Source organism: Centrocercus urophasianus, unplaced genomic scaffold (genome assembly GCF_019232065.1).
Source record: "Centrocercus urophasianus isolate 14NV4802_14NV808 unplaced genomic scaffold, USGS_Curo_1.0 seq_56, whole genome shotgun sequence".
In the NCBI taxonomy this organism is placed as follows: Eukaryota; Metazoa; Chordata; class Aves; order Galliformes; family Phasianidae; genus Centrocercus; species Centrocercus urophasianus.
The window spans coordinates 168255-196068 of record NW_024885155.1 but is presented as its reverse complement, the minus strand read 5'-3'; the positions used below and the strand labels follow the sequence as shown (position 1 = coordinate 196068).

General features: G+C 48.9%; 1 protein-coding gene across 1 annotated transcript; it reads right to left on the bottom strand.

Annotated features, from left to right (window-relative positions):
• Positions 1–669: 669 nt before the first annotated feature.
• On the bottom strand, positions 670–27814 carry AP3D1 (adaptor related protein complex 3 subunit delta 1). Its single transcript, XM_042835996.1, has 32 exons — positions 27674–27814; positions 20282–20377; positions 19565–19645; positions 18797–18877; positions 17460–17567; positions 16994–17123; positions 16383–16522; positions 16040–16113; positions 15549–15598; positions 14605–14654; positions 14175–14223; positions 13212–13357; positions 12659–12807; positions 12340–12570; positions 11400–11631; positions 11060–11205; positions 10783–10924; positions 10439–10510; positions 9403–9478; positions 9055–9254; positions 8409–8482; positions 6858–7062; positions 6676–6738; positions 5982–6083; positions 5473–5622; positions 5305–5352; positions 4759–4948; positions 4121–4209; positions 3390–3475; positions 2869–2990; positions 2540–2619; positions 670–2381 (listed from the first exon to the last, which is right to left on the bottom strand). The coding sequence occupies exons 1-32, from the start codon at positions 27767–27769 to the stop codon at positions 2286–2288; spliced, it is 3654 nt and encodes a 1217-aa protein (XP_042691930.1). The 5' UTR covers positions 27770–27814; the 3' UTR covers positions 670–2285.

The window sequence follows — 27814 nt, the reverse complement described above, 5'->3', positions numbered from 1 at the left end:
ATCTCCAGCTTTTCTTCGCGCTCCGCGGCGCCGTCGCTCAGTTCCGACGCAGAGCCGTGGGAGCTTCGCCCTCACCCCGCGCGGAAAGAAGCGCAGCAGCGCCGGGTGCAGCCGCAGGCACGCAGCTCTCGCTGCACGGTTTGCAGCAACGAGGACCGATTTTCTGTTCGGCTGCTCGCTGGATCGCGGCACGGCGGCAGCACGGAGCCGGATGAGCGCCTGCCCTGCTGGGAGGCAGCGCCGCGCAGCGCCGCGCGCTTCACGCCCCGCAGTTCAGCACAAGGCTTCGTTTTTTTGCCCCTCCCTGCCCCCTTCTCAGCTCCTTCTTCAGCGGTCGGCAGCACGGAGCGCCGTTTTCCCCTTGCTGAGAGCGCAGGCCCACGCTGCAGCATTGCAGGCACCCCACAATGCTGCCAGGTGCAGCAGCTCAGGGCAGGAAACGGCGCCAGCAACTCCGCAAAGGCAGCAGGAATTTCTCCACGCAGCTCCGGCCGGTGGGGCACAAAGGTCTCCTCACCTCTGCAGGGCTCTCAGCTGCTGGGCGACCAGCAGCCACCCGTGAGCCGGGCCTGCATCCCAGCTGCAGGCGATTCCCCACTGCCAAACCATCCCTGCAGCCCAGAGGAGCTGAAGGCTGCTTCCAAATGACTCCTCAACGAAGCCAAAAGATTTAACTTTGTTTTGAAAGTTTATTGGATCATCTCGACACAAAATCATTACAGCAGCTTGTGGTATGTTCTCTTTTTCTTTTTCTTTCTTTTTTTTTTTTTTTTTGTTTTAAGGGAATGTTGATAGCAAATAAATTTGTGAATGGAACACATCATACGGGTTCAAAGTTCTAGAATCACTGCACGGGATTCTGTAAGAGGAGACTCTACATGCTACAGTGACAGCTTTCATCCATGAATTAAAAAAACACGAATTGAGGAACACCACCCTGGCAGACCCGCGGGATCCACACAGCCTGGAACACAGGAGCTGCCTCAGCAGGGGCTGAGCAACAGCAGGACCTGCACAGAGCTGCTCCTGCAGCACAGCCACAGCCTGTCCACAAACACGGAGGAGCGAAGTGGGAGGAGGGCAGCGCACATTTAATGTACACGACGGCCCCAGGGGGGAGGTGAGGCTTCGTGCTGCTCCCTGCTGGAAGGGCAGCAGCTCAGCTCCTCCCTGGGGGAGTTTTGGGAACAGCAATCGATGGATCTCAGCCCCCACCTCAAAGCAAAACCGTTCTGTTTGCTGCGTGCGGAACAGCAACCACGACAGCTGGGAAAAAAAGCAGCACGATACTTTGGGGGACATCAGTTAAGCACATCTGTAAAGGACAGAAAACAGCCCTTCCTTTCCAGGCCGTGGTGCCACGAGGTTCAAGTGCAGAAGGGGTTCGATTTCCTCCCCGGATCCCCTCAACCCCTGGCACTGCTGGGGAGCAGCGCTGCTCTGCCGGCTGCGCAGAGGAGCTGCAGTCACACAGGGGCTGTTGCTGCTGTCAGCCTCTGGGAGGGAGATGGTGAAAGAAAAGCAGGAAAAAATCCCTCTGGATTTCCAGTTTCTTGCTACAGCATAACTTGTCAGGAATGTGAAATTGAAGTGGACTCGGAATACATGAGCAGAGCTCAGATGGAGCAGTGACAGCCTCCATCCGCAGGGCCAGCAGTGGGAGCAGGCAGCAGCAGCGTCCCAGCCCCAGCCCCACCAGGTTAAGGCTCACGGCGACGACCAACAGGAGCCCACCAACATCCCCCCCTCACACAGCTCAGAGGCAGAGGATGCTCGTGAGCCGATCGCAACGGATCTTGAGATCATCATCATCATCACCACGTTTAAGAAAGAAAAACAAAAAAGAGGCCGTCAGGTCCAGCATCAGCCTCTGCTAGAAACAGACATCACCCACAGCAGCCCTGAAGACACTGCAGCTGAGCACAGCCAGCCTCCTGGTAACAAGCACAGCAACACCGAGGGCTGAGTGCTGCTCAGTGCCCCGTCAGATGGAAATGGTCACAGCATCGCCGCGAGCTGCTGAATAAATAGCACCCCTCCCCCCCTGCAGTCACATCACCGGATCTCTTTGGGCCAGAAAGGGTGAACAGCACGGTTTGTAAAAAGTCTCAAAATGAAAAGGTAACATACAGCCTGAAAATGTTTGAACTGCAAATGATGGTGGAGGTAACTGAAAAGCACGTGCCCCAGGATAGTGCATGCGTACGAGGGAGGAACCTGAACACTGGGTCTGCTTGCCGCTGCACGCCGGGTGTTTCTCCAAGTCGGGCTGTTGGTGTGGGCGCTCAGCACTTGGACAATGTCTCTTTCATCTCATCCAGCAAGTTGCTAAGCAGGGTGGGATCGCTGCATTTCCCATCTATGGATACAGAGTTCTCTCCCTTCAAGAGAAAGAAAAGATCCATGGCTGAGGCTCAGTTCTGCCGGCATCCATTGCTGCCCCGTCACCATTTCAGCACCATTTCCCTCTTCCCAGTGAGATGAGGAAACCACAAACCCTGCTCCTCCCAGTCGTTTCAGAGCATTCTGACACACTCACCTTTTTTACCAGCAGGCAGACGTGATGCCCTTGGATGGAACGGCTGTACATGGATGCACAGGAATCAACACGTTCCACAACTGCAAAGGAAGCAGAGCTGGCACTCAGTGAGAGCACTTCTTTAATGCAGTTTGCTTTCAGCGGAGCTGCTGCTGTCTGGCCTCAAGGAACAGAAACTCCTGCTGGAGGGGCCAGAGAGCCGAGCTCATTTTAAGGATACAAAAGCACTGCAGAACTCAGCACCAGCTCTCTGCAATTCATTCACGCTCACCAAACACGGCAGGATTTCAAAAGACGGAATTTTGCCGGAGGTTCTGCAAGAGACCCACCTGAAAAATGATGATGAAAACAGATCTTTGCCAGGAGATGTTGGAAAGAAATGCTAATTCCATCTACTTTAACAGAACTCATGTGCAGATCTCCAGACTCCAGGAGCTTGGCAAAAGCATCACTGCAATACAGGAAGTCAAGTCAGTTCCTAGGCCACGAAGCCGGGTGAGCTCTGCCCCGTCAGCCCCATGCAGACCCTCAGACACCAGGGATGCAGACGGCTGCACATCACTCAGCTCTCAGGGAACGTGGGAACCGTTCCTCTGACCGGTCACAGCGCCCTGTGGCACCAACAGGAGCTGCTGCCACACACAGCGAGGCACACAGCCCCTCCAGAACCACCTGGAGCAACCAGTGGATGCATTTCAGCAGCCAGGCATTACGAGAGACGACAGAACCGTCACCAAACCGATCACCAGCAGCCAGAATCGAACCCACGCCGTGTCCTGCAGCTGCAGCCAAAGCTCAGCTCCGCATGGCAGCAGAAGCCCCGTGCAGGAGGTGCCCCAGTGGCACTTACCTATAGCAAGGCGTCGTGATCAAGTATGAAGCGCAACTGAAGTGCAATTTGAAATCTAGTTTTTCATGGGTTGAACCTTCATCATTCTGCAACAGGTCAAAGGAAAGGAGATGAACGGGAGCCCCGAGGCAGCGAGAGGAGGCACCACCCCCACCTCCAGCGAGGCACAGATGAGGCTTTAAGGCTCAGCTCCCCTTGATAAAAGCTGAGTGGGCCTCGAGGATCAGCGTGACGATGGCCACCGGGACCAGGTTTGGGCAGCTGAGTCAATACAGGCACCCAGAGCAGGTAAGGAACACAGCTGAACAGACCCAGCTCTATTTTCCAGTTGCATCTGGCTGAATTACACCTTATTAATGTTACCTCATTGCTATTTTCTTCAGCCTTGTGCCAGCTAACCAATCTGACAGCAGAGCACACCCTGAGTTGCCTCTCCTGTAACTGGTTGCCCTCCTCTCCCCAGCAGAGGCATCACTTCCTATCTGACAGGGCAGTAGTGTCTCAGGCTGCATTGCTCCCACTGCCAGGGCTGACAATTCAGGACATGCTTTATGCAGCACTCTTTGCTCGAGATGTCACATAAAAATATTTCTCACGTCACAGAATGGGCTGGTGCAGCAGAGATGAAATGAAGCCTCAGAGAAGCTCTAAAGCAGTGCTTTCCACCCCAGTCAAGCTCCCCTGTGCAGTTCCAAAGGAAGCAGAAGCACAGAGTTTAAAGCTGCACTTACTTTGACTATAAAGGACAGCGTTCCTTTTAACTTCTGAGCCATAACAATACTCTGAAGTGTAAACACAAACTGGGCTTCGTTAGAGATTCCTGGCATAAAGAAAGGAGAGGAAGAAGTCAGGTAAGGAAACCGCATCCATCTCATCATCATCATCAGAACAGAGCGATCAGCAGCAGCTCAGCTTTACAGACCCACTATTTCTGAACCAAGTTTCTACTTTTCCACATAGCTGGAAGTTGTGATGTGCACAATTCCTCCTTTGAATTAAGTGTTACAGCACTGAACCCCTGGATATCTGGAAGGCAGCCCTGACAGCTACTCGGTAGGAATCAGGATCTTCTTTCATTTGAAACCTCACAGCAAACACCTCCTGAACTGGGGGTTCCTGCTGGTGCACATTTAGAGGCGTACCAGCCTGAAAAAGGAACCCTGGCAGCTGCACTCCCAGCCCCTGCACCCTGGCTTTGCAGAACCACCTGCATTCACAGCCTTGCTTAAGGAGATTTATCCTCTGCAATGAACTGCGTGAAACCCAGGCAGAAAGATGAGTCTTTCTGGAAGCTCAAACAATTCTTTCCAGCAGAGGGCAGCGCCGGACCAGGAGCGCTCCCAGCACACCGAGCAAGGCCCTGCATTACCAGGGGGCAGCTGGAAGGGCACAGGTATCCCGTCGTGCACTGATGATCCTTCTGGTCGGAGCATCTTAGTGTTGAGAGAGTCCAGGACATTGAGTTCCATGCTCTTAAGGAAGCTAGTGCTTTTGTTCTCGAAGATAACAGACACGGTCACTTGGCTGTCGTTCTGCAGGTTTCCTTGGATATCGTAGGTCTGCAAGGGAGGAAAGAAAAATCACAGGGAAGGTTCTGAAGCTTCGTGTAGCACAGCAACAGGATGCACCACCAGCACATGGCAAGCTGCAAAGATGAGTCAGCACAGCCACAGGACAACAAAAGCAAGGTGATCAGCCCCACAGCACTGCTAAGGAGCAGGAGGACGTTTCAGCTGAAGAACTTGTTAATAGACAGCCAAAGGGGTGTAAGGCAGAGCCCTGCTGGGCATCTGCCTCCTGGGATTCAAATCACTTGCTATTAGATGCCTAGATGAAGCTGCAGCACCATCCTCTCAAAAAAAAAAAACAAAAAGAGAAGAAGAAATGCTCTGGATCTGAATGCCAACAAACTCACCATTTTAATGTATGGGTTTTCAGCAAGAAGGCGGTAGCTGGACATGGGCTGCAAAGGAACAGATGGCAGTCACACACAGAGGGCTGCTTTCTCTGAGCAGAGCTGATGTTCTCCCTCCCCAAAGAACAGTTCAGCTTCTGCCTTCCTCCCAGAGCTCCAGCTACTCACTGGTAGTGGCTCATCATCTAGTGTTCCATTCTGCACAGACTCTGCCATCTCCTCCTCACTGTGGTGATGCTTCTTTTTGGATTTCTTCTTATCCTTTGATTTCTCCTCTTTCTCTTTCTTGTGCTTTTTCTTCTTATGCTTGGAGGATTTCTACAAGAACAATGAGAAACTCAAACAACTCCTTAAAGAAACCCACACAATCTTAGCCAGTACGACGCTGCTGCCCTGCATTACACAGCTGGCATCTCCTACCCCACAGAAACCCAGAACAGAGCCTTCATCCCCTGCACCCCAGCCATCACTGTGTGCTGTGCTGAGCCTTGCTCTCAGCTCCAACACCAATGCCTCAGAGCCCAAAGCAGCCTGGGATTAGAAGGCCAAATATTTTCAGCTGCTTGGAAGCTCAGTTTTACAACTGCTGCAGCTCTGCATCACCAACCTCCACCCGGACAGGTGGAACAGGAGACACAGAACACAGCTGAGGCTGTCAGCCACTCAGGACTGCTTACCTTCCCTTCATCCTCCTCTTCTTCTTCCTGCTGCTCTTCCCTTTCTTCCTTTGTCACCCCTTCAGGCTCAGACACAACAGCAGCGCTCGCCTGAGGCCCGCTCTGAGTGGGTTATCAGAAGGATGATGACACCAATGGAACACAGCTGAGACAGCTGAACCCCAGAATAGAAACCGTGACAGCGACACCCGCCCTCCTCCCAAACTGTTATCAGGAAGTTACATGACAATAACAGGTATCAAAGCTGGCATCAACTTCATGCTGCTGAGACTTGGCCAAAGATCACTCGAGGACAGGATAGCAAAGACTTCTGCAGGGAATCAATGCCTGGTTTTCCATTTCTCCTGCAGAGTCTCCCATAGAAACTCGTTAGTTTTTCTGTCAGACTGGGTCTCTCACCTCCATTAATACTGCTGGTTTCTAGTTCACACTGAGAACTAAAACCACAGGTTAGTAACACCGAAACTCACAGAGCCTGCAGCTCCACCTGCATTTACTTCCACTGACCTGCACTGTGGTGAGCCTGGAACCTCCCACAGCAGTGTCTGAACTGGGGACACAGCTTCACTGCCTCACGGCAACACAGTGGGCAGATAAACCCATCAGCCCTTCCCTCCTGCAGTGTGACAAAGCACTGCCACCACAGCTGAGATGCAGCTGTGAGAAAGGAGCCCTCTGACACTGCGGTGTCTACCTGTGGCTGCGCAGCAGAGCCAGGAGGTGGAGCCGTGGAGAGCCAGAAATCCAAGTCTTCCTCCTGAATGCAGAGAGGAGACAGAAGCCAGCATTGTAGCTCTGACTCCTAACCAACAAGCACAAAACACGGCAGAAGACACGGACGACAAGAGCTGTTCATAAAAGAAAGCCTCAAATTACCTTTTTCACTTCTTCTTCCTCTACCGCCTTTTTCTCTTTCTCCTTCTTCTTCCCTTTGTCTTTCTCCTTTTCTTTGTGTTTCTTCTCCTTCTTTTTGGGTTTCTTGCTTTTTTTCTCTACAGGTGGAGCTTCGGAGTCGGGCGTCTTCAGGGCTTCAGCATTCCTGTGTCTCTGCACTGGCAGCTTCTCACTGTCTGCTAAGGGTCTGAGATACAAACACAACATCAGCCTGCTGCAAGGACAGACTCCCTTCACTCAGATTCTCTGCTTCCAAAGTCTGGTTCTTGCTGGTTATTTTTTTGCCTTTTACAAGTTGGACCCCAAATCTAAATCAGCAGATGGACCAGAAGTGAGGTTTAAGTCACTGCAGTCACTGCTCTCAGATTAGAAAGCTGAGCAATGTTGTGAAGGAGACCTGAAGCTCGTGGTAACATCTGCCACCCAGGTGCCAGCTGCAGACCTGTGGGTAACCCTACAGAAAGGCACACGGTGTGGTGCTGACTCAGAACACATCACTGAGCAGAGGTGGGTTTAAGCAGCAAAATGTTTGGCAGCTGATGCTACGAAGCTGTGCTCTACTGTGACACTGAAGAGCTGTGCTTCACGGCAGGCCTTGTTTCCAGAAAGCACCACCAGCAGTTCAGATTTACATCATATCCAGAATCCATTACTTGGGAAAAAGCACCACAAATTTATTCACTCTCAAACGCTGTCTAGAAGAGAAAAAGCTGGCTAATTGCTTCCTTTCCTACAGCTTTTGCTTAACCATTCATTTTTTGCATTTAAGCAGCAAACATTTAAGCAGGAAGATATCCGCTGGTCTCACTGCTGAAGGTCAGCAAGGAAAACACCCAGACAGATCTGAGGATCATTGATTTCAACAGCTTCGTGACCCCTCGTGTATTCATGTCATCCACTAAAATCAACCAAGCTGAGATAAGAAGGTGAAGCACTTAGCAGTACAGTCTTACCTGGAAGGCTTCCCTGAAACCAGACTGCGTGTGAGCGTGACACAGACATAGCAGTGCAAGCACAGAAGGAGAGAGAGGACACAGACATGAGAAAACGTGAGAGGAGAGCACAGTGACTCATATGAAATGGGGAGAGAACAGATGAGAACAATACAGAAGCCCGATCAGATTAGAACAGTTCTCAACAGTGGCACTGCACTGAAGCTCCACAGAGCACACAGGTTTGCCCTGTGCACAGCAGGTCTGAGATGAGCACAGATGAACACAGATCACACTCGGTGCAAACGCACACGGAATCAGAGGTGCCCCCAAAGGCTCAGGCATTCACTTCTGCTGGGACCCAGCCACACAAAGTGTTTTCTCCACCCTCCCCAAACTGCCAGTATTTCAGCAGCTCAGCTTTTGTCATCTACACTGCAGCAGGAACCCAACCTGAAGGGCCGCCTACAGTTACATCAGAGGTGGGAGAGAGACTCAGGGCTTTTCACCCAGTGGGCTGCAGGCAGGGCCTTGGTAAGCCTGGCCTCAGCCGAGCCCTCCTGCTTTCTGGTTAGTCATTAAGTTCACACACAAAACTTACTTATCCAGATCTATGTCGAGTGCCTTGTATGGATCATTGGGATCCTTGTCATCCTCATCGCTGGGCAATGCGTTCTGCAGGAGAGACAAAGAGACCCTCAGCTCACAAACTGTACCTCAGGCAACTTCTTCATCAAGCTCTACATCCCCCAGTGCAGTTTGTTGGTGCTTCTGAAGCTTGCTAACCACAGAGCAGGGCAGCTCGCAGCCAGGCCCAGCAAGTCTTAACAACAGCACACATTAACACAGCATCTCGTTACAAGACTAATTTAGAACAGAAAGCCATTCTTCTCAGATCGCAGGATCTGAATTGCTGCCGTTTGGTTTTGATTAACAGAAGTTTTAAGAACAAACACAGATCACATCACTAGCACGTGCAATTAACTGCCATCAGCTGCAAACCTGCTGACTAGACAGCAAGACAACGTCAAAGTGAAGCAGCAGAGCACAATGAACAAAGCGACTGCTTGGACAGCGTTGCTTTTACAGCAGAGATGCACACTGCTCTTTTAAGGGCCCCAGTGCACAAGAAGAGATTCCTCCCCCTGCAAAGCACAGCTCAGGGCCATCTCCATCACTCAGATCTTCACCAGCTCTGCAGCCCTGGGGGAGGCTGCCTTCTGAGAGCACAGAGGCCAGCAGCTGACCTCGGGCATCTCCTCTGTGATGATGTCCACGCGGTGGGCTGGAGCGATGTCCTCCTCGCTCTCAGTGTGCAGCGAGTTGTGGCGGTGATGCTTCCCTCTCTTTTCCTTTTTCTGTTTTTTCTTTTTCTTGTCCTTCTCCAGTTTCTGTTTATGCCTCCGCTCTTCTTCCAGCTTCACGTACTGGTCAGACATCGGCATTCCTACAGAAGCCAAATTGCTTTCAGTGCACACGATCACAGAGCCAATTTAGAGCCTAATGAATGCTACTCATACTTTACAATTAAGAATTTTACATTATTGCTTTTGCTTAAGTTTCTGCACTTCATTTTCAGTGTCAGCTGCACCTACCTGGAACTTTCAAGGGGACAGAAAGGTCGATCTGGACCACAGGGATGTGTTCCACACCTGGAGTGTCTTGGTAACGCTGGGAAAATGAAAGTGTATGCTGTGAGCATTGCCAGATCTGTATAAATAGACATTTCTGAACAGCAGGCTGTTAAATCCCCTAAGTGAGCATTTTAAATGACAGGAATGGAAAAGCTCAGTGCTAAATCCTATCTGGTAGCTGGCTGTATGTTAGAGCCAACTGCTTGCTGTTATAAAAGATCCTGGGCTCCAGTGTTTTAACCCTGCTGCTGCCATGGAAAAGGCTTCCTGCAACTCGGAAGGCTTTTTGGTTTGTGCTTTATGAGTAACAATTCGCCACTTCACGTGGAATTTTGAGGTGTAGGTTGAGGAGAATGGGGGCAGCCCTTGGGACACAGAAGGAATAAAAGAGGAACTCTGCCTGGAGGGGATGGCAAGAAGAGCCCACTGTGACCTTCTGAGCACAAACACGCAGTGCTTCCAGAGGACCATGAAGGATTTCTATTGAACTAACACTTGGAGGCCAGTCTTCCCAGCACTCTTAATGAAGTGCCTTTCGAGGTGAACCCCCAAAGCAGCACCCAGAGTGGAACAAACTCCTGCACAGGACTCTGTGACGTAAAGGCAAAGCAGAAAAATGTCTCAGCAGCTTCTGAGGATTGACTGGTAAAATCCAGACAGTGAACTTTCCACGGCAACTCAGACAAGACTGCTCTCTGCAAGAAGGTTTTCTGCAATGGAAGCTGTGACAGTCAGCACTATTTTTAAACTGGAGGTCCAGGTCCACTGCAAATCCATGGAGAGCTGGCTGCTCTGGTGACATGTAGTCATTTGCAAGCTTTTCCAACAGAAAGAAGGCTCATAAAAACAGCTGCAGGTTGTCACTCGAGGCACCACACTTATGTGATTGTAACTGCAGTGAGAATAATCACAAGTGCCCCTAAGGGAAGCTGCAGCACCAGCATTCAGAGAGACACAGTATGGGAAGCCAACAAGAGATGGAATCAGACTCACTCACCTTCTGTGGGGAAGGAGAGCTTTTAATATAAAAGGGGTTGTTTGCCTGTTCCTGTTTCCGGGCTTCTCGACGCTAGAAGGAAAAGAGAATCTGTGCTTAGAGTGTTTGCTTACAAGCACAGAGACATAAAAGGCAGCAGAATGCAAAATGTGCTCTTTTAATATTTGGAACATTGCCTACTTGCAAAAATTCTACAGCACAGAAGCTTGATTATGACAAAAGTGTTCTGAGTCAAAGTTATATCCAGTATGTCTCTTAAGTCCCATTATTACTGTACAACTATATTTCTCTGACAACACTACCACTAAATGATGTGCAAAACTGCATCTTAACAATTCACTCACCCTGGCCAGTTCTTCTTCATCCATTTCTGGATGCCTGGGCTTGGAATGCCTTTGCTCCTCATCGTGAAAAATTGTTTTGGGCTTTTCATCTTCAGACTCACTGTCTGATGGAGGTTCGTTGATCCAGGCATCCAGGTCCAAGCTGGCAAGAGGTGCAGTAAACACAAATAGCTTGCTTCAGTACCTCTGAGTACTTCAGGGTTTATAGTCATATCCCAGCTTTACTTTAAGGCTTAAGCAGTTTAAGTGAGGCTTTGCATAAGAGAAGGAACCTTACCCCTCTGGAACTGGGACTTTCTTCTGTGCCTTAGGAGCCACAGGGTTCAGCTCACCAGCAAACAGGGCTATTACTTCCTCAGCTACAGGCACTTCTTTCACTTGTAGCTTCTGAATGTATTTTATTAGTTGCAAGATACAAGAAGCCTAAGAACAAACACAAAAGTAATTTCAGAACCGATAATAAAACTTTCTGGTTTTACTATCAGAAAAGCCCCCCCTCACGCTCCAAAGAAAGTCAGCTGAAGGTGAGTGCACTGACTGCTGCAATGGGGAGCTGAGGAAGCACCACCCCCCTCTTCCAGCTGCGTCCCCTGAACGGCCTCACTTTGTTCTCTTACCCTCTCCTGAACCTCCAGATCCGCGCTCTGCACAAACTGAGGCAAACGCTCGATCATCAGCTGTGTGATTTCCTGAGCTGCCTCCTTCTCCCCAGCCTGCTCTTTCTGCTGCAGGATGGATGCATACAGCTTCACCATGTTCTGCACGTAAACCGCCTGGATGTGGCCGGGTAGAGTAGTAACTTTAGGCCTCAGCATTGCTTCCAGTGTTTGATTTGCTTCTTCCAGGTGTCTAGAAAGACAGAATTGACATGAGGCACCAATGGAGAAACTTCAGCACTTCTGTCAGCCTTAAGAATTCTTCAGACACCTCAGCTGCAGCACAAATAAAGACAAGTTGGACTACATAGACCATCACTGCTGCCTGCATTTTTCTCCTTCCAAGTGGCAGCAGTAACACGGCATGCATGAATTTACCACCTTATCCTTTCAAAGAAGCAGGGAAACAGCTCGGCTCCCACCTTTACGAGTGCAGTATTTCCTCCAGTAACCAATTACTGCACCTTTAAGTGCCATTTGCACTGGCAATGCTGGACCAGCAGCCCCTTCTGCCATCCTGCACTTCACTGCTCACATCGGTGAGGTTCTGGTTTGTTACCCAAGAAAAACAGGAACTAGTAGGCAATGCTTACTGCACAGAACACAGTTCACTGCACCAGTGTTTAAAAAATCCAGTAGGGTCAGACAATGATTAAAGAGCTCCTTCACTGTATTAAAACTGCTCACATCCACAACCACGCCTGAGCGGGCAGGAATGCAGAAGAAAGATCAGATATTCAACATAAGCATCTGTCCTGACTACACACAACTGAGAACTGCTACGGTGTGGAGGAGTGGGGAAGAAGCAAGCCTTTTGTTAGCAACAGCGCGCGTGTTTTGAGAGAAGAACAGCTTAGGAATCACTTTTCAGCAGCCCAAATCTTTGTGACCACACACTTACTCAGAGAACTCCCCACATATCCAGGCAGCAGCATACAGCACCTCGCAGATCCCATTCCTCTGCGTGTTGCTGGCGATGAGGTGAGCGTTGTCCAGCAGCATGGCCATCTGAGAAACTGCAAATTTACGGATAGCTTTCACCCTGATCGCTACATCTAACATCTGGGCTGCTATAAGGTGCCCGTGCCGCGTGCCTTCCAACCGAGTCAGTTCCACCAAGATGCTGATGTACCTGCAGGAAGTGGAAGGGATGCAGTTTCATCAGACAGCTCTGCGCTGCCACTGCTGATGGTCTCAAAGCAGACACAAGAACCACTGACCACTCAAAGTTGGTGATGTACTGGTAGTTGGACTGACTGCAGATGTCTATGATTTTCGTCAGCAGCTCATCCCGATACGTCGTCCCTTCTGCTTTATCCACGTGGATCATCAGCTTCTTCACTATCTCCATCAAGTTCTTCTTTGATACCTGTTGAAGGAGTTGTTACTGGTGACTCAAAATAAGGTATTTCCTGTACCAAGTGCTTCCAATTCTTTTAAAGCAGATGTTAGCTCCTCAACGGACCTGAGTTTTTGTGTCACAAGGAAACCAGATGCACCCCACTAAGCCCCAGTTTTGCAGGCTCTTGAATGAAAGGCACAAACTGGAACCACAGTTTCAGAGATCAAGTGCTGTCACTTTTGCTCTTGCAGTTGGAATGGAAGCGTTTAAAGCTCTTTCATTACAAATAAAAGCTCTGCTATAGCTTTAATGATAAGGCAGTTATTAGCAAATGAGGGGGGGAGGATGAGAAAGTTGCATGTTTTCTTGAACCATTTACTTCCCAATTAAAGGGTCATAAGGCTGGAAGGGAAACAGCTGCAGAAACGTACCATGCCATACAGGAGGTCCAGAGCTCTGAGTCGGATAGACTCATCTTTGTCATCCAGACACTGGAGAATGAGGTCCTTGTGAGACTGAACCGACTTGGGATGTGTTTTCAGGATTTTGGACATTGCTAGCAGGCCCAGGTATTTCACTGTGCAAAACAAAATAAAACTTCTTTCCAAATATAGAAATACTGGTTGCTGTTGCCCGTGAAGTTTTGACATCGGCTGGTTCTGCTCACACCAACCTTCATAATTCAAACAAGTGTTTGTGATCAGGATGAACACATTTGAAAGCCAGCACACCACAGATGACCTTCCTTACTGTCACAGTCCCACACGTGAGGCCATGGCTGCACACACTGATCACTGCCTTTTCACACTCCAACTTTTACTCTGATATCAAAACACTTTTTTCTCATACAGAACCTCTGGGTTTTGAGAGCTGGCATCGTAGGGTGAGCACAGCATAAGGAGTATTAAGAAGACTGATGTATTAAGAATGAGATCATTTTCCACGGGGAAAAAGTAGGATAAAAAAACAACAATTAAAAATCTTGGCACAAAATAAAAAGGATTTTTCCAATGTTCTTTGTTGTCATTAAAAAAAGTTGCATTCTTACATTTTACTATAAAGCTCTGACTATCTGAACAGCCCTCACTACTTTCCCAAGCAGGAGGCACACTAAAAGAAAAGGCACAGAGCATGGAAGGAGCAGTGCTGTAGATTTGGTGGACCATAAGCTGCAGTGATAACTCATCTCATTCGTTTAGAAGATGTTCAGTACAAGAAGAGCTCGCTATCTAAAATTATTTCCACATTACAGACCCAACAGTTGTTTACAACATAACAGCTCTGTAATACTGAACAAGATGTTTGGAGACACAGCTCACTGCACTAAGACTGCTGCAATTTCTCCCTTGTGAGTGCTTGCTCAGAGCTGCCATGAAGACAAGCAACATACTTACAGTTCTGGTCAGAGTCCTCAATCAATATTCTTAACTTCTGTACACAAAGCTGGAAGGAAAAAAAAAAAGGCCAAGCTTTAAAGGTCTACATTACAACAACTCTTTATGAAGTTGTTTTACATGCAGGGGTTGCTGAAGCACACAGGGAAGCATCCTGAGGAAGACCTGTGGCCTCTAGTAGTCTTGCTGCATGGCAAAACAAAGCAGATTTCATGATGTATTAATAGTAGTAGCTGAATAAAAGAGTGAGAAAATCTTCAGAAGAGAAGACCTTGCTTTCTAAACCAAAGGAAGCAACAGAACTCATAGGAAATGCTTCAGACTGTAGGATCCTCCTAAACTGGAGTCATTTAGTGCTTTAGCAGAGGAACACAAGCTCATTTTCCTACCACATTTGGGCTTACAGGGCAGAACACAAGACGTGCCATACCTGGATGCTGGCGCTGTGGTTGGGCATCCCAGAGGACAGAGAGATCAGAACTGAAATACAGAAGCACACGTTTCAGTCAGCGCTGCTGTGTTCTGGACACCACAAAGGCCAACAGACAGCTCTGCCCACAGGGGAAGCTGAGCATCTGTTTGCTGCTCGCCTGCTGGGGCTTTGGGCAGCTTGGGAGGAGAGAGAAGAGAAGGAAAGGCCCTTCCACACACTGCAGCTTCATCTAACATCAGGAAAGCAATAAATTGCAGGGCAGGATGGAAACAAAAGCACAAGCTGTAGCAGAAGCCAGGTTGGAGCTGCTTAACGTTCTACCATGCTCTCATTAAGGATGGTATTAGTGATATCCTGCTGCAGTCACAACTTAAATACGTCATCAGCAACCGTGCAGATGAACCTCAGCATTTCCCTAATGTAATGAGATGCAGCAACGGATCCTGGACTTCACTGTAATTAAATTGGAGTTTTCATCAAGTCAGCTGACTTGAGGCAAAGTCAGCTCCCACTGCTGATCACACTGGACGTTTGGGAAGCCCCCAGCAGCACACAGCCTGCACAAAGGTGGCCCTATCCTGTTAACTTCCTCAAATCAGCAAACACTGGCAAACTTTCCATGAAGAACTGATGGTATTTGCCATCTGATGGCTGCTGGCACGATTCACAGTTCTAAAAGCATTTAGGAGCTTAATATAAATAATCACTCATTGTTAACTGCTGCTTTATTTTAGCCTTTAGCAGAGGATAGCTGGAATAACTCAGCCTCATCTGACAACCAAGGACTTCAGTCACAGCCCCACACTGAAACAGAACATGGAAAGTTTGCCAAGCAATTTAATTCAGTTATAAAATGCAATAAATTAGAAAAGGTTTAAATAGCATTAAGTAATGGCAAAGTTCATTCTGTTCTCTTCTAGGTTACAAATTTCAGTTCTCACCTGCTATTACTGTGTTCACACATTCGTATAAGAGAGACATGGCTGAGGTGCTGAAACAGAAATCAAGTGCTTTAAATAGGGAAGAAAACCATCACACTTTTTAGAGTTGTCAGTGATATCTCAGAGCTAGTTCACAACTTTAATTACACAGGAAATTAACTGCCAGGAAGCAATCAGCCCAAGTTTCAGTACTGGTTACAGAGCAGTGAACCACTCTCATCCAAAGACCAAACCAAACCCTCTGCCTACCCCAAGAATGGCAGATGGAGAGATGAATGAAGGACGGCACAGCACAGAGCTCCTGAGAAACCCACACTCTGGCAGTCAGGCACCCAACTACGTATCTTATGGCTTTGTAAGAAACAGCCTCACCATCACCATCTTCTGATGCATAAAGCCAACACACCTGGCATCAGGAAACAAGCCCAGTGACCCACCTACCAGGCACATCCCCAGCCCTGAGTGACCAAAGCAGCACCTGCCACACATACCTGTGTATGAGGTTGGTCAGAGGTTCAATCAGTTTCTTCCCCAGTCTGGGTTCTAGTGGAGTAAGAGCACCAAACTATGAAAAAACGTGCAGACAAGAGACTGAATCAACAGCTGTTTTTAAGCAGTACAAAAACACTCCTTAATTGCATTTATTACATTTAATCAACCTCTCCTAAAATATTTTTTGTCTTTGGTTACATTGACAGAAACAAAAGAGATTTCCTGATTTATTTTTCACTCAGATTTAATGGTAACAATACCTCCAAGCAAGTAAACTGTTCTCACACTCAACATAATCTAATGAAGATCTCAATCCTCTACACGTAGGTAAGGAATACTTGCCAGTTTTATAATTTTAATGAGAACCCAATTATTGGTTGAGGATGTCATCAGCTTGAAAAACAGTGGAGCAAGGGAAAGGTAGTTTTTGGGATTGCGTCGAGCCAGCTCACAAATAACATTTACTGCAGCAGACTGCACACCTGGGAAACAGAAGTGAGAGAAGAAGAGATCATCATGGCCTGAATTGAATTGAAGCTTCTGCTGCAAAATGCTCAGAGCAAAGGCAGCTCATGGTGCAGATCTGGGTGTTGCAAGGAACGGCTCAGCATCGTTACCAAAGGTGAGGGAGTAAAACACAAAAATGCAAAGCAAACTGAGGAAGGAACTGAGGAAGGCTGCTCTCTAATACTGTCAGCAAGCTACAGATATCAGGTCTGGGTTCAGCAAGGACACTGCCATTCTCCTTCCCTCCTTACTGTGGATAGCTCATCAGACACAGATAACACTAAGACAATAAAAGAAAAGCCTTATAATCTAATGCATGTGTTTCAAAACATTTGCTTCTTTCAAGTGCTTTATTTTGGTATTTTTCACATGCTCTTCTCTCCACAGGCTTGAGAAGCATTTACACTTAAGACGTTTTGGAAGAGAAGTTACTGAAATCCACTCACCAGGATCTGGGTCTTCAAGTTTCTCTTTAAGGCGAGGAAACGCAGGACGGAGGGACTCTGGGTATTTCAGAAACACTTTGTACATGATCAGCACTGCCTTCTTCCTGATATAAGGCTTCGTGTGAGACATCTGTGAACCAAACAGCTGGGGTGAGGCTCTTACAGATGGACATTTCTAAGATTCTCCCCAAGGCCCCTGGGTCCTCATCCAGCTCTCTCACAGCTGGCTGATGGGTGACTCTGCTGCTCTGGAGCTCAGTGAGGAGGGCTGGGCTGCCGTCTCTCACCTCCACTACAAGAAACAACCAAGGGAAACCTCCAGAACTCAGGTCTGGAAAGGCTGCCCAAAGGGCTCATAAGGAAAAAGGATCACCTTTCACATACAGCAGTTCTAAATCACACAGACTTGAACAATTTAACGTCTTTTAAGTAGAGGAAGGAAGTTATTTTAGTCTTATTGACTCACCAAGGTCATGATGTCATTTGCCAAGTCCCTGGCAAGATCTGGAGTAACAAAACAGGACAAGCCAGTCAGTGCAACTCCTGTATCATATTGGTTAGGGCTACTCAGATCCTAAAAAAGGAAAAACAGGCTCAAAAATTTAAGATCACAAAGGATGTTGAGAAAGTATTTTTTCAAACCAATTTCATTCATTCAGATTGGCAGCAGAGCTATTTCTATTCCAAGGGAATACTTATATGCTCTATTATATGGAGTATTAAGTTGACTCTGTTAAGTAGAGTCTCCTCCAACACCTGCTAAAACACAGCTACTGTGGCCCTGAATAACAGGCACAAGGAATCGTAATTAATAGGTGGGTGACTGCATCATGAAAGCAATTAGAGACATCATACCTCAGTGCTATTTCAGAAATGGCAAATAATTGTTTAAAACCTCTGACATGATTACAAATATGTTTAAAACCCTAAAAAAAAACAAAAAAGGAATTAAATACTAACCCTGTTAAGACAAAGCCAAACCGCCAGCAGCCTCACAGGGCGTGCTCTGATGATGAGCACAGAACAGTGCCCTCACCTCATTACAGAAAGGAGATTATTTCCCTTCCAAGCTGCTGGCAGCACCGTGGCTTTCAGCCCCAAGAGACAGAATTCAAGCTGGGGTGCAGAACAAAGCTCATCTGCCAAGTTTCTTTGTACTTGTTTGTAGGTAGAAAGTACTTCTAAAATCCAGCCTGGTGCATTAGATATTTTACCAGTCACATCTGAGCGCATTCAGATGTCGGTTATAAAGCTGGATCTCGTGAAAGACAGAGCATTACAGGGTGAATTCAGTTATTGGGAAACAAAGATACGAAGGGGGCAGCACAGTTTGCTCTTGGACTGTGTGAATTAACACTGTGGAGTCACGTGGGCAAAGAAACCACGTCAGGAGAGCTAAACATAGGCAGGCCCTCAGGGCTCTGCACCACGAGCATCTCATTGTGGTACCTTTGGCAGGTGGGGGAAAATTAGATTCTACTTTAGGAACAAACAGATTACTTCTTAAAGAGCAACAGAACTTTCCAACTGTAATGGCTGCAATGTATTGGAGTGTTTAGGAAAGACACTGCGTGAATTAATTCCCACTGGGCTTTTTAAGCAAAGAAACAGAGGTGGCATGAAGCAACACCAGGGAAACCTATAGAGAGCTTAAGACTGCATCAGTTCTTCAGATGCTGTGATGACTGTGAACCACGTGAGAAGAATTCTACTTCAACATATCTCTTGTCAGATAAACAAAGCACTGTATAATCTCTTAAAAGACAAATAAGAAGAAACCAGGAACTGAAATTGAGAATTTACCTTCCGGATTTGATTGGTGGTCAGCATGATGACATCAGTGCCTTCGTGAAAGCACTGAGAGGCAGCCAGGTACCCAATTCTCTGTGAGAAGGCAAGGAGACACAAAGGCATTACATAACCTTTAGAGATGTTTAGATCAAGAACAACCAGCTGTTTAAAACAGGCATTGGGTTTGCTTAACAAAAGAGGGATGACAGTTGTGTGACAGTTTTCTATTGTTTCCTGACACAAACTCTTTTTAAGTGACACCTTCAGTTGTAACACTTCTCTTTTAGATATTAAAATCAGCTTCATCTCCCATCCTTCATTAGAATATACAGACTTAATGGCCTAGGAGATGCAGAAATAAAGTAGGACTGCCATTAGGAGAAATGGGGAATATTTATTATGGCTGCTGCACTTCAAACAAAGCACTCCCTCATTCCTGACTTTGGGTATGGAAGCCCAGCCTGGGAACTGGACCAAACCTTTCAGGAACAGTTACAGAACAGTTGCACACTGAAATACAGCACAGGGAATCTCAGGTGGCCTTCGTGAACCAAAACAACTCCACAGCCTGGCTTTTCCACAAGAAAGACAGCAGCTGCCAAACCAAGACCTGCTAGAAAAGCCTGCGGTGGCAGGAAATGTAGTGCCCAGGTACTACAGAAAGTCGACTTGCTTGGCTTCCTGAAGAAATCAAACCTAATGATGACACATCACCACATCCATTCATTACAGCAGTGACACAGCTCGGCCCGCACAGCGGCAATTAAACAGAAAACTCACTTTGAATGTAAACTTGGATGCACTCATGACTTCGATAATGTTGAAAGCAGCCCAGCTGATGTCATAGCCCAGCATCTGTAACTGTGAGCAGAGAACAAAGTGACATTTCTGTAGCTACAGACTCAGAGAAATAGGCAGGAGAGCTCAGAAAGATGAAACAAGGGTCCAAAAATAACAATGCACCTCATGACCAATCCCTATGTTGCATTCTATGCCATGGAGGAGTTAAAGTTACCCAAAGTCCCACCAGAAGCTGTAGAATTAACTGGCAGTAGCTCCAGGTACTGCCGTGCAGCTGGACAGGCACCACCCGGGCAGCTTCTTTCCGTGTTACTTTTTAAACAGAATCACAAAAGTCACTCTTTAACAGTTTCCCCACTCCACAAAGGACTGCACGAAGAGGAACCAACACCGGTTTCAAGTCCTCATGCAACTACGTGCTCTTACTTCATCCAGCAGAAAACTACTCTGTTATTGGATTAGCTTTGAGCAGATCAGTTTGCTGACCCAGCTGAGCGAGATGAAGTCGCACAAACAGCGAACAGGAAAGGAATGCGCAGGCACTGGTGGCAGAGATGCTCGTGGGAGCACTTCCACCTGCAGCACGTGCCTCCAGGACGGAGCTGCCACGAAAGCACAGCCCAAGAAGAGGCCAGCTGCCAGTCAGCAGGTGAGAAGTGACACCGGTGACAGCACAGTACTCAGCCAGGCACTTACATATGTGAGCTTGCAGACGGCGTTTGCTTTCACTGCAATGTTATCCTGCTTCAGCTCCTGCTTGATCTCATCGATGCACTGGGAGATGTACTTTGCCTGAGGGAAACAAAGAAGTGCTGCTCATTTAACAGGGCCATTCCCCTCCATGGGCTTCCAGCAGTCCGTGGGGAGGAAGCAGGGCAGACCTGCAAGAACCAAACCTCTCTCACGCACGATCTTTAGGTAAGGCCTTAATTCCAAAGGAAGCTCTCATTCACAAGACGCAGTGCTGTTTATTATGAAACAAAGTACACCCAGGTGTTTCTTCAGTGCCTTTCCCTCCTGCTCCCTTCCCACCACAGAAATAACCATGTCAAAGACAGGCCACAGCTCAGGTGACATCAATTACCCTTCCTCTGCACACAGCACCTGACCCAGACTCAGATGCTCACTGCATCCCAGTGTGAGAACCCTCAGTGGTTTTCCTGCCTCGATATTTGTCTGATTTTGTCAGTAAATCACAACATTTATATTTAACATTTGGCCTTTCACTTCTTTCTGAACCACATCTGTGATTGTAGGAGGGATGGGGCAAAAGCATCATCTGAAACCATCAGCGCAGATTTTACTTTGTTAGGATGTTTAACTCAGACTCTTTCTGGTCACAATTAATTATGATTGAAGCACAGAAGGCATCTGCTACAGAAATCATACAAACATAAAAGCGAGGGCTTCAATGTCTCCTCAGAAAGCCACACATGCACCCCTGCACTCATCATCAAGAGAGACGCATCAGCTGCCAGAGGAAGCAGAGCAGGAGCAGAGCTCACAGCACAGCTCTGCCCTGAGAGCAGCACCTGCCACCAAAGGGCTTCTTCAGCCTGCTTTTGAATGACACGGCCTCTGCACTGTGTTCTGTGTTATCCCAACTGCTTTTTGGCCTTCTACCCCATCTCACCTTCAAGTTGTGGCATCCAGCTGCTCAAGGCTAAGAATGTTGTAATTCATACACAGTGCATGGCAGCACCATGCAACCACACAGGGCCTGAGGTGCACAAAGATGCTGCAGCTGATCCCAGCACTGGGACTTTGCAGCCAACAGGAGCAGCACTGCCTTCAAACACAGCAGCTTCACGGCTGACATCTCCCATGAAAAAGAAGTTTGGGACTCAAAGCTTGGCCTGGGGGTGGTTCAGGCCCAGGCAGCTCCCATGGGAAACTTAAAGTCACGTTTAATGTGAAAGACAACTGGCAGGAAGAACTGCACACTTGATCTGAGATGCTGAAAGTGTGACAGAGGCAACGTGCAACCGATCTACAAAGGCACTGCACCCAGCCCTGAATGTTTTATGCACACAGAGCACGGCAGCAGGCTGTCACCCAACCCTGCACCCCTGTATCGCATTGCACAGCCCGGCCAGCACTTCATGCTGGGTGCTATGGAGCAGGTTCTCAATCCTTATGCACACAGCCAGAAAGTGCTCCTGTCACTTCTCACGGCTCTTACCCCCAAAGTTCTTTAAATGTCACCCTCAGTTTCCCAAGATCCTCTCAGACAAAACACTGCATGACCGCAGGGCTGAAAAAATAGCATGGACATTAAATATGCACCCCAGTAGAGCCACATCCAGCTGCCCCTGCAGCCTACAGGCAAACTTTGTCTGCAAATGAGACTGATGTAGTGAGCAACTTCCTTAAAAGAGGGTGGAAAAAGTGCACTGCAGAGCCCAGAAACAGATGTGAAACTGAAATAAGGCATTTTGAAGAGCAGAACGAAGTCCTTTCCCAACATCAGCACACCAAATCCTGCAGAAGGACAAGGAACCCGAGGCCCTATAAATAGAAGGCTTTAAAGGCTCAGCAGGCATTAACTTTCCGTTAATCTCCCTGGAGTAGCACTGCCATCCAGGAGCAGAACGAAGGGAACACATCAACTCCACCTCCCCCCAAATCCAGCTGCCCAGATTCACCACCACAGCTGACAGCAAAAGGAGCCACGTGCACAGAGCCACCCAGCCACACCACGCAGTGCGAGAGCATCCGCATACCTGTAGGCACTGCAATCCCACAGCAAGGCCCAAATATTTGGGGGGCAGAGATTTGAAAAGTGAAACAGACCAAAAGCTGGTTATTTTTCCCAGCACTGATTCGCTGATGGTCCTTGCATAGTGTTTTTAGTGCCTGCTTCCTTAGCAGGGTGTGAAGAAATCCTTTACGTGTTCAAAGGAGGGCAACAAAGCTGGTGAGGGGTCTGGAACACAGGGCTGATGAGGAGAGGCTGAAGGAGCTGGGAATGTTCAGCCTGGAGAAGAGGAGCTCAGGGGAGAGCTCACTGCTCTCTATAACTTCCTGAAGGGAGGTTGTAGTGAGCTGGGGGTCGGCCTCTGCTCTCGTGTCATCAGTGATAGGAGCAGAGGGAACGGCTTCAAGCTACGACAGGGGAGATTCAGGCTGGACATCAGGAAGTGTTACTGTTCAGAAAGGGTGGTCAGGCACTGGAATGGATGCACAGGGAGGTGGTGGAGTCACCGAGCCTGGGGGTGTTCAAGGAAAGGCTGGATGCTGTGTTGAGGGACGTGGATTTAGTGGGAGCTGTTGGTAATGGGTGAACGGTTGGACTGGGTGATCTTTTAGGTCTTTTCCAACCTTGGTGATTCTATGATTCTATGAAATGCTTCCCAGGAGGGCACTGGTTCACTCTTGCCTTAAATGCTTTCCAGGACCACTGAAGAAAGGAATGGAGAAGGCACACACCGGGCTCTGTGCTCAATCAGCTCACGGTGTTGAACTGATCACCTCCCCATCACCAGCTCCCAGCTACACCCACTGCTTCACCCAAAGCCTTCCTGGGATGCAACCCAACTGCTCACAGCCGCCAGAGGAGCAGCCCACAGCCCAGGAATTCACAGGCTGCCCAAAAGGCAGCTCCAAGGGAGCAGTTCCTTGTGCTGCTGCTGACGCAAGCAGAGGCAGTGACAGCACGGCAGAGCACCCAGCAACAGCAGCGCGAAGCTGAAGGGCAAACGGTGATGGGGGAAGAGAGCAGGACTCGATCTCCTGAGCTCCCCTCCAACCCCTGTGCTGCTGTGAATGTGAAGAGCCAAGAAAGGCCATGAATGCGAGCTGCTGTTACCCAGTGGAGCCCAGGGAGATCCTCAACGGCCCTGTGCCAGACCCAAACTGCCCCAGGAGCACCAAAAGCAGTGCGAGAAGCAGCACTGAGTGCAAAGGTATCAAGCATCAAGGATGATACCTCCAAAATGAAGGAGGAAAGGAAGGAAAAGCAATCCTGTGTTCACAGCCCAGGAAAGCAAACACAGCTGGATCTCCAAGTCCTGGGCAGCAGCCTCAGATCCGTCAGCCACTGCAGCAGCAAATGCCTCCCACCAGATCTGAGCACGGAGTCCAACATCAGCACTCCCTACCTGTTCTGTCCTTTCAGGGTTAAATGCAGGGTTTTAAGATGAGCATGATTAACAGCAAACACCAGAGGGAGCGAGATACGGTCTGCAACGGATGCACAGTTACCACCATAGAGCAGAAAAAGTTTGGGATAAGAAGAAGTGTAGAAGAACAAAAGAAAAAAAGCACAGAACGTGACATTCGGGTTGAGTGTTTAATGGTTTTTGGTGCCACTGAGGCCTGACAGTGCAAAGCCCAGGGGGATCTGAGCTGAGACACCACCTGCAGGAGAGCAGCAAGTCTGGCCTAAGCTGATTTATAAATCAATAAAAAGCACTGAAACTTTTTACTTCTGGATTAAGCAAGTAGTGCACGGCGGCCTATTTCCGAGTCTCTTAATAGAAATGCCTCCAGTCTGATGACAGTTTTATTAATTACACAGCAATTAAACATTCCTCAAGGGTTTATGCTAAGACACACACGAGCAAGTAAGTTTTCAGATCCCAGAGATGCAACAGACAGAAGTGCTCAGCCCTGAGAAGGCAGCACGCACTCCACCTTTACTGACACAGCACCTTCACCCTGCATCTTCCAGCTGTCAGTTCCACGTTTCTCTCCCTGAGGAATCTCAGGCTCTGATGAAGGTAAGCTCCATTACGGATACAGGACCAAAGAGTGCTTCTAAGTGAAAAGCCTGAAGGTTCTGGCATATCCCTCAAACTCGCATAGTAACAGTTTTTGGGCAGCTTCTGCTACATTTTCCGACACGGCCACTGCTCACAAAGGACCCATTTTCTGTGCTCAGCACTGGGACAGGCAGCCACATCAAACCCAGCCTCAGTGAGGAAACACAGCCAGCTGCAATGCCATTTCTCCCCCCAGCCCTGCAGGAGCTGCAGCCCATGCCCTGCTCCGCTGGCTCAGCTCTCACTGCCATGCAGCTCCCTGGAGCCACCCAGCCCTCTGTGCACCATCCCCACGCCTGCTTTGTCTTTTCCCAGCAACTCACAGGCATGAAGAATGAACAATACAACTCAGAGCCACTCCAAAGCAGATGGAATAATGGGTTCCCTTCAGAGATTCCGCCACACACACGACAAGCAGTGAGTGATGGAGCAGCAGTGACAGAGTGCTGCCTGCCATTGACAAGCTGCACTGCCCAGCACTCAAGTGGGTTTTTCAGCACTGGGCACCAACGTGCTCTTGGCATTCCTCAAAATGCCTGCTGTGTTCCGGCCCTGCTCCTCCGCCTTTAGGTATTACTGCTGCAAAAGCAGCCAGGAGCCACATCGCCAGAAGGCCACAGTGCTAACTGCTGCTCAGCTTCAGCAGCTGTGAACAGAAGACTGTAGAAGATCCCTCACAGCTCCTCCTACCTGTCTGAATCTGAAAACGCAGCGGAGAAGTGCCAGGACCTGTGCAGCCAAGGGCAGCATCCCCGTGCTTAGCTGGGCAGGCTCTGCAGCAACACCAGCCCCCTGTCCTCATGCAGCAGCCACTCAGAAGTGAGGGTTCCACCAGCCTGCTGTGCCAGGCACCTCTGAGCTGCTCAGCACACACCTGGAACGCTCAGCACACCCCTTGTTTGTCCCTCATGGCACAAAACCACAGCAGAACCAATGAAAGACTCACTGCTTCCACAGCCAAAAGACAAACAAAAGACAAAGATAGCAGAGGAACGCCCAGGGAGCACAGAGCAGGGTACCTTGCAGATTTGGCTTTTCCTCAGATTTTCAGCTTGCACCAGGAAACAGTGCAGGAATTAAAGAATCTGCATGCAGTGTTGAGAAGTAAGCAGGGTGTGTTAAACAAGGAAGTCTACGCAGCAATGCTGTGCCATGCCATCCATGCTGGTGCTTGCTGCACAGGAACGCTCAGCTCCACGCCTCCCTGAGACAGGAACGCCAGCACTGAGCAGTGGCTGCATTAACTTGGGGTGTCCCACTCCCACAGAACACCAACACTTCCATTCCAACATTTGAAACACTAAATAAATGGGTCAGCTTTGGATATAGCTCAGAAACTAAAATTAAAATGGTCTCTGGCAGGTAATTAAGCACTCTGCAGCAAAGAGCTGGGCTGAAGGGCTCATCACCCCCAGCTCCTCTGCAGAACTGAGGAAAACACTTCAAGCATTGCCATAAAGCTGGCAGTGCTCCTTCAGGCTCACAGCTGGGCTTGGGTGCACCCCCAGGCCCCAGCACTGTGGGAACACATGAGCACCAAGCTGGAATGCAGCAAACCTGCTGGGAAACTTCCACTGCTTGTGCAGGACCACATCTGACCCTGAACGACATCCACTCTGCACGTCAGCACAAGAGCAAAGCTTGCAATGGCACCTGCAGAGGGATGGGAAGCTGTCAGGTTTAAGAACAAAAAGCATCACTCAAACAGAACAATAAACCATAGATGTGCCTTCGGTTCTTCCAGCATCATTTTAATTTTACTACTAAACCCCTCTTTTGAAGACTTTTCTTTCTTGTTGAGTGAGATCCAGCAGCTAAGAGCCCTGCCACCAAAGCATGCCGTTTGTTTTACACAAGTTTACTCTTTTGGATGGGACAAAGCATGCCTCAGGCTCAGATCCTCACCTCATGACACACGCAAGTCAGTTGAACAACTCCATTCAATATTTGAGCAACACTCACTAGGCAATGAACAACAGGAGCATTGTAGGAAGACTTTCGGCAGCTACTTCCTCTAAAACGCCATTCTGATCTTAGCACCCTGTGAGGATTAGAAGATGCCCACAACCACTCCCTGGGAAGCACCAAACCAAAGCCCAGCTTCTCGGTAACGGATGGCTGAGCTGCCAGAGCTGCAGGAAGGAACAGCCGTGTGCTTCCAGCATCACTTCTGTGCCACTGAAGCAAAAGCTTTGATGGATTCCAAAGCACACAGCCTTATAGAAGACACACATTTCATCACATGAATACCTACTGCCCAGCTTCCAAAAGGCAGAGCCAACACTGTATGAACCTCTCCACGTTACCACCCAAACCTGTCAGTGACATCGGCCTCTTGCTTACACAGGGGGTGACACATCAGCTTTGAGCTCAGTGTGAGGCAGCAGGTGTCTATTGGCCTCTTCACCTGTTCTAGCTTCAAGTACAACACATTAAGCAGCCCACAACAATCTGCTTCCAGGCCCCCCCCCCCCAGTCTGCTGTGGTTTGCAGGGAACCACACAGTCCTTAGCAGCCAGAATGGTTCTGCAAGTATCACTGCTAGCAAACGCCTCATCCTGTGCACAGTGATCTGCTTAAAAGCCATCAGAAAGATCAAGTGGTTTCGGAAGTGGTGTTTGCACCTCAGTTCAGCAGGCAATGAGATGCTGCAACACACAAGTGTGTGACCATCTACCTGATAATTAACATAATTGGGAAGACACAGGCAGCAAGGCTAACACTTAACCTATGACACTACAAAGTCAATGCAGAAAGTCTCACACAGCGTGTTCCTAATGAGTAATTATCTAACCTACACTAATTTGCTGAGCATGTGCCTCTAACAGAACAGAGAATAACAGCCAACGTGCCCGTTTGCTTTCTGCCTCGAGATGAAGAAGGTACATTTTTGTGTGCGATTCTCAGAGGGGCAGAGCCACACCGCTCTAGGCAGAGGCAGCCTTAAGGTGCTCTCAAGCAGGAGGAGCTTTTAACGCGTGCAGGCAGCATTAGAACAAGAGGGGAACGGCTCCAAAGTAAAAGAGAGGAGATACGAATCAGACGTGAAAGGAAATCCTGCACCCAGAGAGCAGCGGCACCGCGCAGCACTGCAGGTCCCTATGCCTGCCGATGCCCCATACCCTGATAAAGCCCGTGCAGCCCGAGCTGTGAGCGCCGACCCAAAGCATTCCGTAATTCGAGTTCCACCAGCACCGAGTTGGGCCGAGCGCGGCCTTTCCGGCCAGCACAGCGCGCCGTGGAACCACGGGCCGAGCAGCACAGCGGCACCGGGCGAGGCCGCCCCTTCCCCGTCTCCTCCACCCCGCACACGTCGGTCGCTCACCTCGTCCTCCTTGTGGTTGCGGATCCCCCTCACCAGGTCCTGCAGGTTCTTATCAAACATGCGGTCGATGCTGCCCTTCACCATCTTCAGCGCCATGGCGGCGGCGGGGCCGAGCCGAGGGCCTGAGCCGGGCGCGGAGGG